The sequence below is a fragment of the Pituophis catenifer genome, unplaced genomic scaffold, assembly GCF_029215685.1.
Source record: "Pituophis catenifer annectens isolate HBS135680 unplaced genomic scaffold, rPitCat1.0.hap2 SCAF_10, whole genome shotgun sequence".
NCBI classification, from domain to species: Eukaryota; Metazoa; Chordata; class Lepidosauria; order Squamata; family Colubridae; genus Pituophis; species Pituophis catenifer.
Genome location: NW_027256890.1, coordinates 6,498,197 through 6,518,175, shown reverse-complemented (window position 1 = coordinate 6,518,175; position 19,979 = coordinate 6,498,197). Strand labels below are relative to the sequence as shown.

General features: G+C 44.5%; 1 protein-coding gene across 1 annotated transcript in view; it reads right to left on the bottom strand.

The window, feature by feature from the left end:
* Positions 1–19,979, bottom strand: part of ULK1 (unc-51 like autophagy activating kinase 1) — a 96,005-nt gene that overhangs the window by 43,583 nt on the left and 32,443 nt on the right. Inside the window, exons 10-12 of the mRNA XM_070950443.1 lie at positions 16,919–17,020; positions 5,013–5,071; positions 907–989 (exon numbers count right to left, since the gene is read on the bottom strand). Coding sequence (XP_070806544.1) covers positions 907–989; positions 5,013–5,071; positions 16,919–17,020 — 244 coding nt within the window. The remainder of the gene's footprint in view (positions 1–906; positions 990–5,012; positions 5,072–16,918; positions 17,021–19,979) is intronic.

The window sequence follows — 19,979 nt, the reverse complement described above, 5'->3', positions numbered from 1 at the left end:
AATTGTTTTTTTTAAAAAAACACCCCAAACCAGGGGTGAAATCCAGCAGGTTCTGACAGGTTCTGGAGAACCAGTAGCGGAAATTTTGAGTAGTTCATAAAACTGGCAAATACCACCTCTGGCTGGCCCCAAAGTGGGGTGGGAATGGAGATTTTGCAATATTCTTCCCCTGGAGTAGGGTAAGAATGGAGATTTTGCAATATCTTTCCTCCCAGGAGTGGGGAGGGTATGGGGATTTTGCAGTATCCTTTCCCTGGAGTGGGGTGAGAATGGAGATTTTGCAATATCCTTTCCCCCAGGAGTGGGGAGGGAATGGGGATTTTGCAGTATCCTTTCCCTGGAGTGGGGTGAGAATGGAGATTTTGCAATATCCTTCCCCCCAGGAGTGGCGAGGGAATGGGGATTTTGCAATATCCTTCCCCCCAGGAGTGGGGAGGGAATGGGGATTTTGCAGTATCCTTTCCCTGGAGTTGGGTGAGAATGGAGATTTTGCAATATCCTTTCCCCCAGGAGTGGGGAGGGAATGGGGATTTTGCAGTATCCTTTCCCTGGAGTGGGGTGAGAATGGGGATTTTGCTATATCCTTCCCCCCAGTAGTGGGGAGGGAATGGGGATTTTGCAGTATCCTTCCCCTGCTACATCCACCAAGCCACGCCCACCAAGCCACGCCACACCCAAGCCACGCCCACAGAACCGGTAGTAAAAAAAATTGGATTTCACCACTGCCCCAAACCCAGATTTTTTTAAATAAATAAATAAACACTCATTCTAATCAGAAGTTGGATTTATGATGGGATTTCAGTTTGTTACTGAAAGGAAAAGAAAAGAGAGGCTAAGAAATGTAAAAGAAACTGGGCTGCCCAGGTTTCTCCCTTTGGATTTAAGCAACGTCTGAACGCTTCTTACCAAAATCCATGCGGTCTTTGTAATTCCGTTGCAACAGCCCTAAGAGGAGTTGTCTCAAATGGGCAGAGGTTTCCCTTGGGATGCTTTAAAAACAAAGAAATAAAACAAGAGCTTTAAAAAGGAGGAAGAAAAGCACCCTCGTTGCTTATCACTTCGGATGCCTAGTAATACACATATAAACGCAAACACCCACAAATATGTAACATTTTCAGAATGCAGAATAACAGGGTTGAAAGGAGACGGAAGGATGGAAGGCTGAGTCAACATTGAGCCGGTCAGGATCGAACTCCTGGTAGGCAGCAGAATTAGCCTGCAATACTGCATTCTAACCACTGCGCAGGAAGGAAGGAAGGAAGGAAGGAAGGAAGGAAGGAAGGAAGGAAGGAAGGAAGGAAGGAAGGGGAAAGGAAAGGAAAGGAAAGGAAAGGAAAGGAAAGGAAAGGAAAGGAAAGGAAAGGAAAGGAAAGGAAAGGAAAGGAAAGGAAAGAAGCGGAAAGGAAAGGAGGGAGGGAGGGAAGGAAGGAAGGAAGAGGAAAGGAAAGGAAAGGAAAGGAAAGGAAAGGAAAGGAAAGGAAAGAAGCGGAAAGGAAAGGAGGGAGGGAGGGAAGGAAGGAAGGAAGGAAGGAAGGAAGGAAGGAAGGAAGGAAGGAAGGAAGAGGAAAGGAAAGGAAAGGAAAGGAAAGGAAAGGAAAGGAAAGGAAAGGAAAGGAAAGGAAAGGGGGAAGGAAGGAAGTGGAAAGGAAAGGAGAGGGAAGGAAGGAAGCAGAAAGGAAAGGAGGGAGGGAGGGAGGGAGGGAGGGAGGGAAGGAAGGAAGGAAGGAAGGAAGGAAGGAAGGAAGGAAGGAAGGAAGGAAGGGAAAATCAGCAATTCCTTCACAGTGCTTTACAGCCCTCTCTAAGAAGTTTACAGAGTCAGCCTCTTGCCCCCAACAATCTGAGTCCTCATTTTACCGACCTCGGGAGGATGGAAGACTGAGTCACCCTTGAGCCGGTCAGGATCGAACTGCTGGCAGTCGGCAGATTTAACCTGCAATTCTTCATTCTAAGCACTGCGCCACCTCTGCAACAATTTTCTTTCTTCCCAGCACTTTTATAGTATAAACATATACAGGGAGTCCTCATTTAGCCTCCAGAACGGGAACTAGCAACTCAGTTTTTAAGCGAAGCGGTCACTAAGTGAAACCGCAACCCCACTTACAATCTAATTACAGCTTTACTTTTGCTTTATGGAAAGTTGTCAAGGGAAGTTCGGGTCACAAATGTTACTTTTTCCATCCCTTTCATGAATCCGAACGGTCACTAAAAGAGGCAGTTGCTAAATGAGGACTCTCCGTAGCGCCATCAAGGTTTTTATTTAATAACAAGATTTTTTTTCAAAAAATAGCGAAACAAACGGTGCTATATAGACTCATTCTCAATCATCTCTCCTGCCTGAGATGACATGTTGGTTCAAAACATGATTTTGCAAGCAAAATAATAATAATAATAATAATCTCTAATTTAAACCCACATCTTGCTTAAGGGGATATTAAGCAAAGTTATCCAACTTCTGATCTGATTTATGGGGTGGGGGCATGAGTAACTCCACACACATCCCTTTTTGCAACTGACCTAAAAGGCCACCGAAAATCGGTCACAGGTTGCTCACAAAAATTTTTGGATCCATCTCGACGGCCCCTTCAAAAGCTTCCCACCCCAGAGGTTTTAATCTGATCAAAAGACAAACGATTAAGTGCTCAGAGGGCCAGCCAATTAACCAGGCTTAATGTCCTTTACTTTCTTTCAAAATTAAAATGGAAAACGTCACCAGCATCAAATCAAATTAAATCCAAATTGAATTTTTGGCCCAGCCTCGACTTCCTTCTTGGCCTGCAGCCAACAGCATGCTATTACAAGACTGGCAAAGTCATTGCTTCTGGCTTTTCCCTCCGTTGTCTCTAGCACAGGGTTTTTGAACATCAAATAATAATAAAGAGTTGGAAGGGACCTTGGAGGTCTTCTAGTCCCTGCTCAAGCGGGAGATCCTGTACCATTTTTTTTAAAAAAATTGATTTATATGCCGCCCTTCTCCGGAGACTCAGGGCGGCTTACAGTGCGTTAAGCAATAGCCTTCATACTTTTGTATATTTTGTATATTTTATACAAAGTCATCTTATTGCCCCCACAAACTGGGTCCTCAATTTACCTACCTTAGAAAGGATGGAAGGCTGAGTCAACCTTGAGCCTGGCAAGATTCGAACTTACTTTAATTGCAGACAGCTGGTGTTAAATTACAATGCCTTGTCTGCAGAGCTATCCAGGCTATTTCAGTCCTGTCTCTTTTTGAAAGCCTCCAGTGATGGAGCACCCATAACTTCTGGAGGCAAGTTGTTCCACTTATTAATTTTCCTCACTGTCAGGAAATTTATCCTTTGTTCAAGGTTGCTTCTCTCCTTGATTAGTTTCCACCCATTGCTTCTTGTCCTGCCTTCAGGTACTTTGGAGAATAGGTTGACCCCCTCTTCTTTGTGGCAGCCCCTCAAATATTGGAACACTGTTATCATGTCTCCCCTGGTCTTTCTTTTCATTAGACTAGACCAGGGGTCTGCAACCTTATAAACACTCAAAGAGCCATTTGGACCCGTTTCCCACAGAAAAGAAAACACCACAAAACCCTTCCCGTGCCTGACTATTTCTTGAGCGGCCACAAAACTAGCATATATAGTTGAATTAAATGTTCTGTTTTCTTCTGAAACTTTTCTTTTCTTGGATTTATCCATGGTTGGCCTACCGGGAGTTGAAAAGCTCAATAAATCGCTTGCCAGCATGTGTCACACATTGGTGGTTGTGACGCATATTTTGAGTGACAGGGAGCCGCAGCAGAGGGGTGAAAGAGCCACATGCGGCTCCAGAACCGCAGGTTGCCGACCCCTGGACTAGACATACCCCATTCCTTGTTTTGCAACCTTAGCATTCTTAAGATGCATGAATGGACTGTAACTTCCAGAATTCCCCAGCTAGGACTCTGGCTGGGAAATTGTGGGAATTGAGATCCACCAACCTTATCCCAGAATTGCCTCGCAGCAAGATGAGCGGCAAAAATGTAATAACAAAATAATTAAAATCTTTAAGAATGCTGGCTGGGGAATTCTTGGAATTGAAATCCACTCATCTTAAAGCAAGCTGGCTAGGGAATTCTGGGAGTTGAAGTCCACCTGTTTCAAAGCAAGCTGGCTATGGAATTCTGGGAACTTAAAGCAAGCTGGCTAGGGAATTCTGGGAGTTGAAGTCCACCTGTCTCAAAGCAAACTTGCTAGGGAATTCTGGGAGCTTAAAGCAAGCTGGCTAGGGAATACTGGGAGTTGAAGTCCATCTTTCTTAAAACATGATGGCTGGGGAATTCTGGGAATTAAATCCACCAGTTTTAAAACATGATGACTGGGGAACTCTGGGAGTTGAAGCCCACCCGTTTTAACATTGCTCCGTTTGAGAAACAGTGCACTAGCACGTAAACCTGCCCTCTAGGACTACTCGACAAACTGTAGTTGAAACAAACCATGACTGAACCCTGAAGGGAAAAGCTTGCAACTCCGTCTAAAAATTTCCTTTTTCTAGAATTTCTCATCAAAGACCGTTATACGGGCTCACCACCAACTGCAGCCTTTTTAAGACGGACCCGGTAAAACGAAACAGGGAGAACTTGGAAAAATGCTCCTTCTTCGTTTATTTTGGATTGGGAAGAAAGGAAAGGGGGAAAAAATTAAAATAAAAACCCAAGGAGCTTGTTATGCTTGGCCGAAATGAGTGGATCTGGCAAAGGTTTGGGATCCTCACCGCCCTGCCTTTTCTCCTCACCCTGCTTGCTTCAAATATTTAGACACGGTGAGGTCAGCTGGGGTAACTAAGTTGGCGTGCCGGTTGCTGAGATCCATCATTCCTAGCTAGAGAGCAGAAAAGGCCCGTTGCCAAGTGGTTGCTAAACCCAGTCGGCAAAGCACATGAGGGGACAGGTGCCGATTGAAAACACAACAAGGGACAGGCGGTGAGAAGACAGGAGGGGAGCGGGAGGCAGGCAGGGAGGGAGGGGGGGCAGGAGACGAAAAGCCGGCCGGCCGGCTGGAACTTACTTTGGCACAAGCAACTTGTTTTTCTCGTAGAAGAGACGCAGGTCCTGGGGACTGCTGGCCTGCAGAGGGAGAGAATGGAGAGAGGATTAGAACAGTTGGACCTCAGCTCATCGCTTGGTTTGCAAACGCCGCGTTCGGAGGGCAGAGGCTTTGGTAGCCGAAAGTCAGCCCATCCATCACCAGCCTTTGGAGAAAGCTCATTGAGGGATTTGGGGAGGATGAAATGAGATGGTAGTGGGCATTCAGCCCTATCCTTCCTGATATTCATTCTTTCTTTCTTTCTTTCTTTTTCTTTCTTTCTCTTTCTTTCTTTTTCTTTCTTTCTTTTTCTTTCTTTCTCTTTCTTTTCTTTCTTCCTTCTTTCTTTCCTTTTTTCTTTCTTTCTATCCGTCCATCTATCCATCTCACACTCGCTCACGCTATCTATCATTTATCTATCTTCTATATCTTTTTTTTTTTTTTTTTTTTTTTTTTAATTTGATTTATATGCCGCCCTTCTCCGGAGACTCAGGGCGGCTTACAGTGCGTTAAGCAATAGCCTTCATACTTTTGTATATTTATACAAAGTCAGCTTATTGCCCCCACAAACTGGGTCCTCATTTAACCTACCTTAGAAAGGATGGAAGGCTGAGTCAACCTTGAGCCTTGGAGAGATTCGAACCAGCAGTAAATTGCAGGCAGCTGTGTTAATAACAGGGTGCTTTAAACCACTGTAGTACCAAGGCTCTTTTCTATCTATCATCTATCCACCCATTTATACATCTCTCTACTCATCTCTCTACCCATTTATCCATCCATCCATCCATCCATCCATCCATCCATCCATCCATCTCACTCACTCATTCACTCTATCATCTATCTATCTATCTATCTATCTATCTATCTATCTATCTATCTATCTATCTATCTATCTATCTATCTATCTTTTATCTATCTATCATCTATCATCTATCTCTATCTATCATCTATTTATCCACCCATTTATACGTCTGCCTTGTCTGTCTGTCAGGGTTCCAAGTAACACCCACAACGAAATAAAACTCAGAGGCTTGGAATTCCTCAAAGCTATACTTTATTAGAGATGTCATATTGGCACATCTGGGAAACCCCGAATCTGGGAGTTTCCGGGTTTTCTCCAACCGAAAGAAAGTTCAAGTCCCTGCCCAGCACCCACATGTCCATCACATAACCCAATCAGGCACCATCGAAAACTGAAGATGCCTCTCAGTTACTTCATTGCTGCTGCCGGGCACGGCGGCCTTGACTTTCTGGAAAGAATGTTATTTAGACAACTACAGATCACCTACTCCATATAATCCCCCCTCCAATTTTCCCACAGTAGAAATTGTGGCAGGCCTGAAGGTTCAAAGTTAAAATATGGCTTCCATTCCTGACACTGTCATCATCCTCTTTTAACGATCCCATAATCCCTTGAAGAATGGAGTCTGGGCAACTGAATGGAGCTGAGTGTTTACTGGCCAGATGCCCTCCCTGTCACCAATGCAGTGTTTTGTTCAGCAGATATATTCTCATTGTACCCAGAGACAGAAATATCTGCCTCTGCCTAGGATCGAACTCACAGCTTATTTTGTATATCTTATCTATCATCCACATCTATCTATCTATCTATCTATCTATCTATCTATCTATCTATCTATCTACCTACCTACCTACCTACCTACCTACCTACCTACCTACTCACCTACCCTGTTTCTCCCAAAACAAGACATCCCCTGATAATAAGCCCAATCGGGCTTTTGAACACATGGCAATAAGGCCAAGTGCTTATTTCAGGGTTCAAAAAAATATAAGACAGGGTCTTATTTTCGGGGAAAACACAATACCTACCTACCTACCTATCTACATCTAACTCTCTCTCAATTTACGATCACAATTGGGATTAGAATTTCCACAGTTAAGCAAGACAGACGCTAAGTCACACCCGATTTCACCAACCTTCTGGCCATCGATTGTTAAGCGAACCCCTGTCGTCGTTAAAGCGAATCATGCGGTTGTTAAGCAAGTCAACTTCCCTCGTTGACTTTGCCGGCTGGGAAGTTCGTAAAGGGGGGATTACGTCAGTGGCAGGTTGCTATCGGTTCGCCCCTCATAGGGTGAACCAATGAGTGTGTGCACTCGTGCATGCACCCACCCATGCACGAGTGCACACATACACAAGCAAACCGGTAGCAAATTAAATTGAAAGCCACCACTGGATCACGTGACCCAAGAAAGAGCTTTGACCTTAACAGATGCCATGTTACTAAGCTCGGTTTCCAGAAAAGATCAAGAGAAAGTGCCATAATAAGCTTCTGATCAGCTTTATAGCTGGGTCTATGTTTACTTTACTTATGCATGCACCCGGCCTTTTCGGTGACGTGCCCCGTTGGCATCTGGCTTAAAAATAAAATGTTTGCAACACGAGGAGAGGAAGGGGAGGACGGCGCGATCCATTGGAGGCGTGCTGAATGCGATAGGTGGGGCGAGCTCAGGATCTCCCCTCCTCCTTTGGCCTGGGAGGAAAGTGGATCAAATGACAAATTCCAGAAGGGCCAATGTCTCTCACCTGTTTGGAAGAAAATGGCTCTAACAGATCAGCTCTCCTTCAGCTGGAATCTGTTCCCCAAATAAAATGATAGAAAACGCAGGTGGCCCCAGAGAGTGTTAAAACCACTTAGGAAGCACGTGGAGAGCAAAAGGGGAGGAAGGAAACGGTCCAAACCGGTGTTTTTCAAACATGGCAACTTTAAGAGGGATGGACTTCAACTCCCAGAATTCCCCAGCTGGAGAATTCTGAGAGTTGAAGCCCATCCATGTTGGCTAGCGGTTTCTGGGCGTTGAAGTCCAACCATGTTAGCTGAGGCACTGAAGAAGTCCATCTAAGCTGGAGTTGAGGTCCACCCATGTTGAGTAGGGACTTCTGGGAGCTGAAATCCACTCGTGCCACTTGGGGAATTCTGGAACTGAAATCCATCCATGCCAGCTGGGGAATTCTAGGAGTTGAGGTCCATCTATACTGGCTGGGGAATTCTGGGAGTTCAAGTCCAACAATGTTAGCTGAGGAATTTTGGGCACTGAAAAAGTCCATCTAAGCTGGAGTTGAGGTCCACTCATGTTGAGTAGAGACTTCTGGGAGCTGAAGTCCACTCGTGCCACTTGGGAAATTCTGGAATTAAAATCCATCCATGCCAGCTGGGGAATTCTAGGAGTTGAGGTCCATCTATACTGGCTGGGGAATTCTGGGAGTTCAAGTCCAACAATGTTAGCTGAGGAATTTTGGGCACTGAAAAAGTCCATCTAAGCTGGAGTTGAGGTCCACCCATGTTGAGTAGGGACTTCTGGGAGCTGAAATCCACTCATGCCACTTGGGGAATTCTGGAACTGAAATCCATCCATGCCAGCTGGGGAATTCTAGGAGTTGAGGTCCATCTATACTGGCTGGGGAATTTGGGGAGTTGAAGACTAGGCATCTTACAGCTGCTAACTTTGAACATAAAACATTCAGGGGTTGGCAACCTTAAACACTCAAAGAGCCACAAAGGTCCTAACCGGAAGCCCCCGTTCAATTCTGGAGCCGACCGAAAGTCCAGTTCCCCCATCATAGTCTCCTCCTAACATGGCGTCCTTTTTCCTCTACCTGTCCTAACCGAACACCCTATCAATTGTGGAGCCGACCAGCAACAGGGAGCCGCAGCAGAGGGATGAAAGAGCCACATGCGGCTCCAGAGCCGCGGGTTGCTGACCACTCTAGATACTCCTCAACCACAGGAGGACTCCTCTACCACTATATTCCAAGAATGCAAACTAGGTTTAGCGCGAATCTTCCGTCATTGGAGAAGTCAGATTTGCCCTCAAATTTACACATACTGTTGGGCTATCTGCACACATGTGGTACGCCAACAGTCATTGCAGCTTGCACAACACAATGAAGGCAACCAACCAACCAACCAACCAACTGTAGTTTACTTACAAACCTGAGCAAACCAAGGTCTGGTTGTTATTGGGCCAAATCTGCCAACTCCACAACTGAAACTTGGAGAGTAGCCCAAGAAGGCTCATCCCAAAACATGGCTGCTATCGTAGATGATCCAGTCCCAAAATACCCCAGTGTTAGAAAAGAATAGCAATAGCACTTAAGACTTATATACCGCTTCATAGTGCTTTACTATGAAGCGGTTTACGGAGTCAGCCTCTTGCCCCCTACAATCTGGGTCCTCGTTTTCCAGATCTCGGAAGGATGGAAGGCTGAGTCAACCTTGAGCCAGTCATGATCGAACTGCTGGCAGTCGGCAGAATTAGCCTGCAATACTGTATTCTAATCAGAAGGAAGGAAGGAAGGAAGGAAGGAAGGAAGGAAGGAAGGAAGGAAGGAAGGAAGGAATGGAAAGAGGGTATCAGCATTCCAAGTAATGCACCCATTGGCTGTCAACTCTGAAGCAAACCTGGCTGAAGCCATCTTGTGCTGCCTCATAGTTGCCAGAGGGAGGGCAATAGCAATAGCCCTTACACTTATATACCGCTTTACAATGCTTTACAGTCCTCTCTAAGTCAGCCTATTGCCCCCAACAATCTGGGTCCTCATTTTACCAGCCTCGGAAGGATGGAAGGCTGAGTCAACCTTGAGCCGGTCAGGATTGAACTCAGAATTAGCCTGCAATACTGCATTTTAACCACTGCGCCAATCACAGCACAACTTCAAGACATTGAAGTGATGGTCTCTCAACCAACCTCTCCAGCCCATGGTGCCCATTAACTCTCCATGATCCTTGGAGAAAAGAGATTCTTTCCATCACATGATCATGAATGATAAAATTACACCCAACCACCGCAGTTGATGTTGGAGTAAACCCAGCGTTTGTAGACCACAGATTATAATTTCACCAAGCAAACTACTTCAACCTTCATTGGTTTACTCAACGTCGTCCGAAACCATCCTAACAAATGACATGGACGGGATTAAGAACGTCTACTGCTACATCTTCGGAAACATGAATTCAGGATTGACCTCAGAACCAATCCCTCTTCCTCACTGGGATATCTTGGTTGCTTCCAGGATTTCTGAGCAACTTTTGGCCAAGCTGGTGGAAGCTTCCAAGAACTCCATTTCCAGAACACTGAGAGGGCAGCCAGGTTGGTCAGAAGCAGCTAGGGCATGTAGGACCTCTCCCCTTCCCTGCCAGACTCAAAATACATACTCAAGTTGGCCAAAAAGGGAATTGCTGAACCAGCAGCAGATAAGAATATAGCAAAACGTAGGAAACCCGTGGCTCCCACGTGTTTGCTTAAGCAAACGGCAGAGCTGTGTTTGAAGTTGGTTTTTTTTTTTTTTACAGGATTAAACATGGGATCCTCTCCAACAGGTTAGACTTGAAACTAGGAGCCAGGCATCCAAACCAAAAAATCCAGAATTTCTGATCGACAGATTTTTACGGTAGAAAAGACCATTAAAAAAAAAAAACACTATGGAAAATGTCAACAGCTGCAGAGTATCAAATGTTAAGTTCTATTTATAATAATCGGCGTTCTCAAATCTCTTGCGTCTTTTTCTCCAGCTCTGCTTAAACCATGATGACGTGCCCAATCGGGGCTTAGTGTGCCCAGCTTGTAAAACCATGGTTTTCTTTACTGGTTTGATAAGGTTTTGGAGCCCGCCCCACCCACAGGGGAAAAGAAGAGTTTACAACACCTTTGACATTATAAAAGCAACCAGAATCAATCGGAACTAGAAAGAACAACTGTAGTGATTGGCTTAACAACTGTGGCAAGGAAGGTTGTAAAATGGAGCGAAACTCACTTAACACCTGTCTTGCTGATTGGGGTGGATTGTAGGGGTGACACAAAAATATAATTTTATCATATTTTATCTATATCTTAATCGATCTTAACAGAGTAACAGGATTGGAAGGGACCTTATAGGTCATCTAGTCCAACCCCCCACCCAAACAGACCCTACCTACACCATTTCTGACCTATGGCCGTCCAGTCTCTTCTTGAAAGCCTCCAGTGATGAAGCTCCCACAACTTCTGAAGGCAACTTCTCTTCCATTGGTCGATTGTTCTCACTGTCAGAAAAATTCTCCTTATTTCCAGGTTGAATCTCTCCTTGTTCAGTTTCCATCCATTATTCCTTGTCTGGCCTTCAGGTGCCTTGGAAAATAGCCTGACCCCTTCCTCCTCTCTGTGGCAGCCCCTCAAATATTGGACCACTGCTCTCATGTCTCCCCTGGTCCTTCTCTTCACTAGAGTAGCCATGCCCAGTTCCTGCAACCATTCATCATATATTTTATCCTCCAGTCCCCTCATCATCTGGGTTGCTGTTCTCTGCACTCTTTCTAGAGTCTCAACTAGAGTCTTAAATTGTTGTTATTTTCCAATTTCTAATTTCATTTTTAGATGCAATTTTTAGAGAGGCCCAAGGGCTAATCAATAAAATAAATAAATAATAAATAAATAATCTGTATCGCTCAGCAACAGAAATGTTGGGCTCCATTGTGGTCGTACGTTGAGGACTACCTTATAACAATAACAGAGTTGGAAGGGATCTTGGAGGTCATTTACTCCAACCCCCTGCTCACACAGGAGACTTGTCCTAGGGATTCGAACTGCCAACCTTTCTGATCGACAAGCAACAGTGCCAACCCTTCATGGCTTACAACCGTGCCTTTCTCATAAATTAAGTGTAGCATTTTTGATCCTAAGCAAGCTCAGTTTTGCTTTCTGATATTCTGGCCGCTGTTTAAAATGGACTTTTGTGGAGTGTAATTTATTCGCTGTTTCCAACTGGGTTACAGGACATGTGCCCTGGGGAACTCACGATACCATTAAACAAAAAGAATTAAAATAAAACCTGTTAAAACTATCCCTGAGGAACAATACCCTTTGTCTGCCTTCTCTATGGAAACTTTATGGAAACTTTTGTTGGCTTTTCATAGTGTGATGGTGGAACTGCCCATTCTTTCAAAGTCCTCCTGCGGGAGGCAACATTTGCATAACACAAAATGGCTTCGGGGCAATTTATGCAAATCTGACTGTTTTGAATTTTCCCTTCCTTTTCCCAGGACAGTATTTGAGGTCTCTTTCATTATTATTATTATTATTATTATTATTTTTAAAAAAAGACCAACTCGCTGGAAGGCGGGCATCTCTGCATTTTGATAGCTTTCTAAAATTCATCTCCTCTTATCTAATCAGCATTCACCTCTCCCTGCACCATAGAAATAGATACGGTTGTTTAGCTTATGGCCTCTGGCTCTCAGAGGTTGTGTAGATAACAATGCTGAAGTCGGGCCTGAGTGAGTGGATTAAGGGTGGTTGACCTTGATTAGTTTCTTGGAAAGGAGAACACCAGAAACAGGACTGTCCCCCAAAAGTCACAGAAGTGGCCGACAGAAACCACTTGATATTGTTCTGGAGCAAACTTGATGGACATGTCCATGAAGACCCAAAAGATCCCACTTGATTCAAAGGGAACTTTGTGATCAAGGAGGAATCTAAATGTCAACAGGACAGGCCATTCTGATGATGAATTCCTCCTCTACTGATAGTAACCATAAAGTAAAGGTTCCCCTTGCACATATGTGCTAGCCGTTCCTGACTCTAGGGGGCAGTGCTCATCTCCGTTTCAAAGCCGAAGAGCCAGCGCTGTCTGAAGATGTCTCCATGGTCGTGTGGCCGGCATGACTCAATGCCAAAGGCGCACGGAATGCTGTTTCCTTCCCACCAAAGGTGGCCCCTATTTTTCTACTTGCATTTTTTACCTGCTTTCGAATTGCTAGGTTGGGAGAAGCTGGGACAGGTAATGGGAGCTCACCCCGTTATGCGGCACTAGGGATTTGAACCGCTGAACTGCCAACCTTTCGATTGACAAGCTCAGTGAGCCACTGAGCCACCGTGTCCCTGTATTAATAACCATAAGAAGATTCTAAGTCAACCTGGAGGTTTTCCAGATACTCAAGAGGCGTTCACACACACAACTGTGGAATGTATAAGCATCAACTAGAGAAGCTACAGATTTAGCCCCATCTCAAATGCTGCTCTCAAACCAGTCAGTTGGCCACAACAATTTACTGGTAACTTGAAAGCATTAAACCACAAGAAGATGAATTCACACAATACGTTAAGCTATCAACCAGGATTTCATACAACTGAACAGAAGAATTGGGAAGGATATTGAAGATCATTTAACCTGACCTCTGCCCAGTTCAGAAGTCAACTACAATATCTTCAAAAGCCACACACAGACCCCTGTTTAAACACCTCCAGTGAAGTCTACATTCCTTGCTTCTTGTCCTGAGCTGGAAGAAATCTGAATAATTCTGCTTCATTGCCTTAAAAAAGTCCTCCAGATGCCAGTGAGTTTGACTAAAGTTGAGTGAGTAACATATAAAGAATGGTTGCAGGAATTGGGTAAGTCTAGTTTAATGAAACAAAGGACTATAGTGGACATGATGGCAGTCTATCATGATAGCATTTGAGGGGCTGCCACAAAGAAGAAGGGGTCAACCTGTTCTTCAAAGCACTTGAAGGTAGAACAATAAGCAATGGATGGAAACCAATCAAGGAGAGAAGCAACCTACAACTAAGGAGAAATTTCTTGATAGTGAGAACAATTAACCAATGGAAAGACTTCCCTCCAGAAGTTGTGGGTGCTCCAACATTGGAAGTTTTTTAAAAAGGGATTGGACAACCATTTCCCTGAAATGGTATAGGGTTTTCTGCCTAAGCAGGGAGTTGGACTAGAAGACCTCTGAGGTCCCTTCCCACGGTGTTATTCTGTTCTGTTCTGAAGTCTTCTCCACTCCAGACTAAACACACCCAACACTTCAACTGTCTACCTTATCAAGTTTTTTTTTTCCTTCTAGTCTCTTATCGTCTTGGTTGTCCCAAAAGGTCAACTTAATCCCAACACATAGATGGGCTAAGCCAAAATGGGAAGGACACAAAGATAACATCGAAGTCATCCTTGGAATGTCCTTAGCAGGACTACATGTTACAACCAAGAAGAGGTCAACGGAGAACAACTGCCCCGTGCAATCACCGGGCATCGGAAAGAGATCACAATACCCAAAGCAAGAAGTGGAAGATTCGTAAGGAATCTGGTTCTCCCACTTCTACGAATTGGAACAGAACGTTCTAGGAATAAACAGAATCATCCCTTTGAACACAATTTAATTGCTAAAAGGTCTTGGGGCAGAACAATCTAGAATCAGTTGAAAATATTTACTCGAAATTACAATTATGGGTCTTCCTTGGGCTATTTATTCAGGGACAACTTCAAAGACCTTTAGCTATCTCCAGAGGGGACCAAGCCAGTGGCCCTAAGGCTATGTAAAATCACAACAAGAAAAATATTTGCTTAATCTCCTACCCAAAACTCTTTCTTTTCCTAGGATCAAAGATACAAAGAGCAACCAAATAGAGTAGAGTAGAGTAGAGTAGAGTAGAGTAGAGTAGAGTAGAGTAGAGTAGAGTAGAGTAGAATAGAATAGAATAGAATAGAATAGAATAGAATAGAATAGAATAGAATAGAATAGAATAGAATAGAATGATGGGATGGGATGGGATGGGATGGGATGGGATGGGATGGGATGGGATGGGATGGGATAGAAGAGAAGAGAAGAGAAGAGAAGAGAAGAGAAGAGAAGAGAAGAGAAGAGAAGAGAAGAGAAGAGAAGAGAAGAGAAGAGAATCAGAGCTGGAAGGGACCTTGAAGATCTTCTAGTCCAGCCAGGAAGTGTTAAATCTTTCACATTTGAGGAAGCAAATCCTTCTCTACAAAGGGAGACATCGTCACAGCTCAGCTCTCTATCATCTTTTCTCCAAGCTTCAAAAGGACAATACAGGTCATCCTCGACTTACAACAGTTCATTTAGTGACCATTCAAAGTTGCAACGGAATTGGAAAAAAGGGACTTACGACCATTTTTTTTTCACACTTGCAGCATCCCCAGGGTCATCTGATCAAAATTCAGATGCTTGACAACTGATTTATATTTACGTCGGTTACAATGTCCGGGGTTACGTGACGTCCTTCTGACCCAGCAAATTCAATGGGGAAGCCAGTAACAACTGTGTTACAAACTTAACAACTGCAACGATTCACTCAACGACTGTGACAAGAAAGATCATAAAATGGGGGGAAATTCACTTAGCAACTGTCTTGCTTAGCAATGGAAATTTTGGGCGCCTCCTATCTCCTCCATTCAAAGGCGTCCATTCTGCCTTCTTCCTTTATCTCTCTGTTGGGAGACGTCATCCCTCTTTGCCAAATTATCCCTCCCATGGTGCAGAATGGAAGGATCACCGGGTGGTGACTTTTCTTTTTTTTTTTCAATACACTTTATTAAACTTTTATTACATTAAAAACATAAAAAATTATTCCACTCAACAACAGCTCTTTGTGGTGTTTTTCTTGCGACAATAATTCGTGCATTATTTACAAAAATTAAATTGTGCGTATTTACATTCTTATTTTATCTATTACTTATGTTTAATAACTATTTATCTTTAATCTATCTCCGTTCTACCCAGTTATATCACTGTTCCCTCACATTGTAAAATATTGATGCCTCTTTATCTTTTAAACTCAGTGTTAATTTGTCCATTTCTGCGCAATTCATGACCTTTTGTATGACCAGTTTCTCTGCGGGTGTGCATGGCTGTTTCCAAGTAGGGTGGCCTACTTTTCATTCCTATTCTGCTGCTGTTACCTACACAAAAAAAAGTTAAAGCACGCTGTCTGAGGAATTCTGGGAACTGAAGTCCATACATGCTGTCTGGGGAATTCTGGGAACTGAAGTCCACACATGCTGTCTGAGGAATTCTGGGAACTGAAGTCCATACAGGCTATCTGAGGAATTCTGGGAACTGAAGTCCATACATGCTGGCTGGGGAATTCTGGGAGTTGAAGTCCACCCATCTTAACGTCACCGAGTTTGAAAAACACTGATTAAAACCAAGCCTGTGTCCATCGGAAGCCAAACTTCCGATGTACCACTGTACTACCAAGCCAAAGAGCCTTGGTAGTACAGTGGTCTAAAGCACCCTGTTATTAAGAACAGCTGCCTGCAATTACTGCAAGTTCAAATCTCACCAGGCTCAAGGTTGACTCAGCCTTCCATCCTTACTAAGGTAGGTAAATTGAGGACCCAGTTGTGGGGGCAATAAGCTGACTTTGTATAAATATACAAAAGAATGAAGGCTATTGCTTAGCGCATTGTAAGCCGCCCTGAGTCTCCGGAGAAGGGCGGCATATAAATCAAAATTAAAAAAAAAAAAACTTCGATGCAGTCTGGAAACTATCTTAAGAAGCAACAACAACTGTCTATGGAGATTCTCAGTTCTCCGAGTCATGGCTGTCCCAAAGGTGCTTTTTTCCAAAACGCAACTGGACTTTTTGGTTTTTCTTTGAAGACGTTTTGCTCCTCATCCAAGAAGTTTCTTCAGCTCTGATAGGATAGTGGGGAATGGAAGGATTTATACTCCTTGCAGACAACTGGTCATTTGCATTCTTCGAGAGTCCTTGAGGCCACTTGGAGATTTATCTATGTCCTCGGGGTCACCTGAGTAGTGTAAATGGTTCCTGTAGTCTGCAATGTTTTCTCAGGAAATCCATTCCACTCAGGTGACCCTGAGGACACAAATAAACCTCCAAGTGCTTCAACAACCCTCTAAAAGGATGCAAATGACTAGCTGTCTGCAAGGAATATAAATCTTTCCATTCCCCACCATCCTGTCAAGAGCTGAAGAAGCTTCTTGGATGAGAAGCAAAACATCTACAAAGAAAATCCAGAAAATCCAGTTGCCTCTTGAAAAAAGAAAAGTACATTTAGGACAAGCAACAGCCATGTTCTTAAGAGATTCCCAAAGTCGCAGGAGAAATGGACAGAAATGAACTTTTCCTCTTACCTGAAATGGTGCTTTTCCTGTCAGGCACTGGTAGATGATCGTCCCAATGCTCCACAGATCAGCTTTGGCATCGTAATGTTGAGACATAATTACTTCTGGGGCCTACAACGGAGCAGAAAAAGACATGTGTGGTCTCACCTGCTTTGAAGTCACCCCCCTCCCCCAAACCCTGCGAGCCGGCCCTCCCAGCAGAGGATTTGAGAAAGCCGGTGGATTTCAGTTTTCTTTGCAAAATTAAAACTGGGTAGTTAATGAAAGGGAGGAGAAAAGCTACACTATAATCTGGTCGGGAGCCTGCTTGAACAAGGGGAGAAAACCCAGAATTTAATCCCATACGGGCCCCCCAAAAATAAAGCAAAATTAAAAAGCAACTGTTGTGACCTAGGCTTCCTTAGTCATTAAAACACACGAGTAGTCCCAAAAACCTCTTTTATTATAACAGCTGTGAATTACGTTCATTCACAGCTGAGTCCCAATTAGTTGCAAAAAGTCCTTCGGGAGAAGTCCTTCGGGATAATCGCCAACCTTTATCTCCCTTGACACGCTGTCAAAGGCCTACTTGGCAAAGCCACACAGACTCCAGAATCAAACAGAGATGCAGAGTGGGAACAGAATTAACAATGTTGCTTTCCTGCAAAGGGCCCACGTGCCTTTGCTCCTCTTTTAAGCCTTATGGAGGGGCCAATCATCTCCAGGCCTTACTCCTGAGTCGTCCCTTTTGCTTTAACTGTTCTTGCTTTCTGGCAGCTCTGCGCATGTGCGCACTAGGAACAGGCTCCTCCTATTCCTCTGCCTCTCTGATGTCCGATTCTGGAGGCTCCGGAGTCCATGCGTAACTCCCAGATGGCCCTGGCCCCATCTCTGCCTCCAATGCAGAACCCTCGTCCGAGACTCCAGGACCAGCCCATGTTCCTCCCCAGCCTCCTCACTGTCCGACTCTGCTGCCAGCTCCATAGGCTGCTGGCGGACCACAACAGAGCCTGGTGGCTCTGCAGACTAAAAGCATTGTGATTAACACCAGCTGTCTGCAATTACTGTAAGTTTGAATCTCACCAGGCTCAAGGTTGACTCAGCCTTCCATCCTTTCTAAGGTAGGTTAAATGAGGACCCAGTTTGTGGGGGCAATAAGATGACTTTGTATAAAATATACAAAAGTATGAAGGTTATTGCTTAACGCATTGTAAGCCGCCCTGAGTCTCCGGAGAAGGGCGGCATATAAATCAAATAAAAAAAACAACAACAGCAACCCCTCTACTTGATCCCTTGGGTCAACTAAAGCTGGAGGAATAAAAAGAGAGATTCAAACGTTCTCTCTAATGCAACTGAGTGGTTGGCCGATGAGTCATTGGTCTCCAGCCAACCCTGCGGGGAAAAAAAAATGCCAACAAACACACCTTTGTACCAAAACAAAGAACGAAGCGTGCACGCAAACATTCTACCCAGGCGGCAACTTCCCAGCTGCCAAACAAGTTGAAACAGCAAGATAGAATCATGGCACGCGTTGCCAAACGTTCTGCTTAACTCGTAACTGGTGGCACTCCGAATAATTAATTTAAAAAAAAAAAAAGGTGGGAGAAATGAGAAAAAAAGTTTTCTCATTCAAGCATGTCAACTCTGGGGGTGGGAGGAATGAGAAGCCCCCCCCGCTCGCACCTGCTCTGCTTCCAACAACGAGCCTGCGAGGTAGGTTAAGCGGACTCGCTGGGAAAGAAGGCGGGGGGGGGCGGGGGCTGAGCCATTTGACTGGAGGGCTTGCCACAGAGGCTTGGAGGGACAGGTTTTCACAGATGTTCGAGGGAACCCTTGTCCTGAGTGGGACGGGGTGGACTAGATGACCTCTTAAGACCCCATCCGGTTCCACGATTAGCATTCTAAAGGAAAAAAAAGGGGGGGCCAATCCAACGGTGGCTCCCTATTTATAGGTTTTCATGCATCTCTTCCCCCTTAAATGCAAAAGGTCCGTCTTTTTTTTTTTTTTTTAATTTGATTTATATGCCGCCCTTCTCCGGGGACTCAGGGCGGCTTACAGTGCGTTAAGCAATAGCCTTCATCCTTTTGTATATTTATACAAAGTCAGTTTATTGCCCCCACAAACTGGGTCCTCAATTTAGCTACCTTAGAAAGGATGGAAGGCTGAGTCAACCTTGAGCCTTGGTGAGATTCGAACTTACAGTAATTGCAGACAGCTGGTGTTAATCACAATGCCTTAGTCTGCTGAGCTATCCAGGCTCCTAAATTTCTTAAATTTCACATCTTAAATTTCACGTCCTAAATTTGCCCCCACAAATGACGTCCCCATCACATAACACATCACGCAGATAGTCCTCGACTTACGACCGTTCAGTTAGTGACCGTTCGAAGTCACACCGGCACTGAAAACAGTAACTTCCAGAGTCCCCTTTTTGCAACCTTCCGACCAGCAAAATCCAATGGGGAAGCTAGATTCACTTAACAATCTTGCTAAGTTAACAACTTAACCACGGTGGCAAGGAGGGTCGTAAAACGAGGCAAAACCCACTCAGTACCTGTTCACACTCAGACAGAGAAATTTCGGGCTCAGTTGTGGTCGTAAGTCAAGGACTACCTGTATTTAAAACCCCGCTGGTTCTCCCTCACACCAAGCTTTGTGTTAAAAATATAACACAGCCGAGTATCCCATTCTATTATATCAAGATATTAATAACTCTGCCATCTCTGGCTTTGTTTGCAAGCAAAACACACACATACACACACCCACACCAGCAGCATCCGTAGTAGATATGCACAGGAAGGCATTGTGTGCTTTGGGTGAAGTCAGCCACCAACCAACATAAAACGCAACACTCCGAGCCCAGCAGAATGCCAAAAAAAGAATAATGACACCTTGGCTTCAGAATGCTGATGGCCCAGCCAACTGCTAGGTATGTGTTTCTGTGTGGGTGTGTTTGATTTCAGCCAGTTAACTGAAGGGGAAAACAGCCTCCAGTTTCTTCCTTTTGACCCCCTCCCAGATTCATAAGGGTCAGCCTTACCAGGTACACCAGACAGGAAACGTGACCAGGTGAGGTCATTCAACTTGATG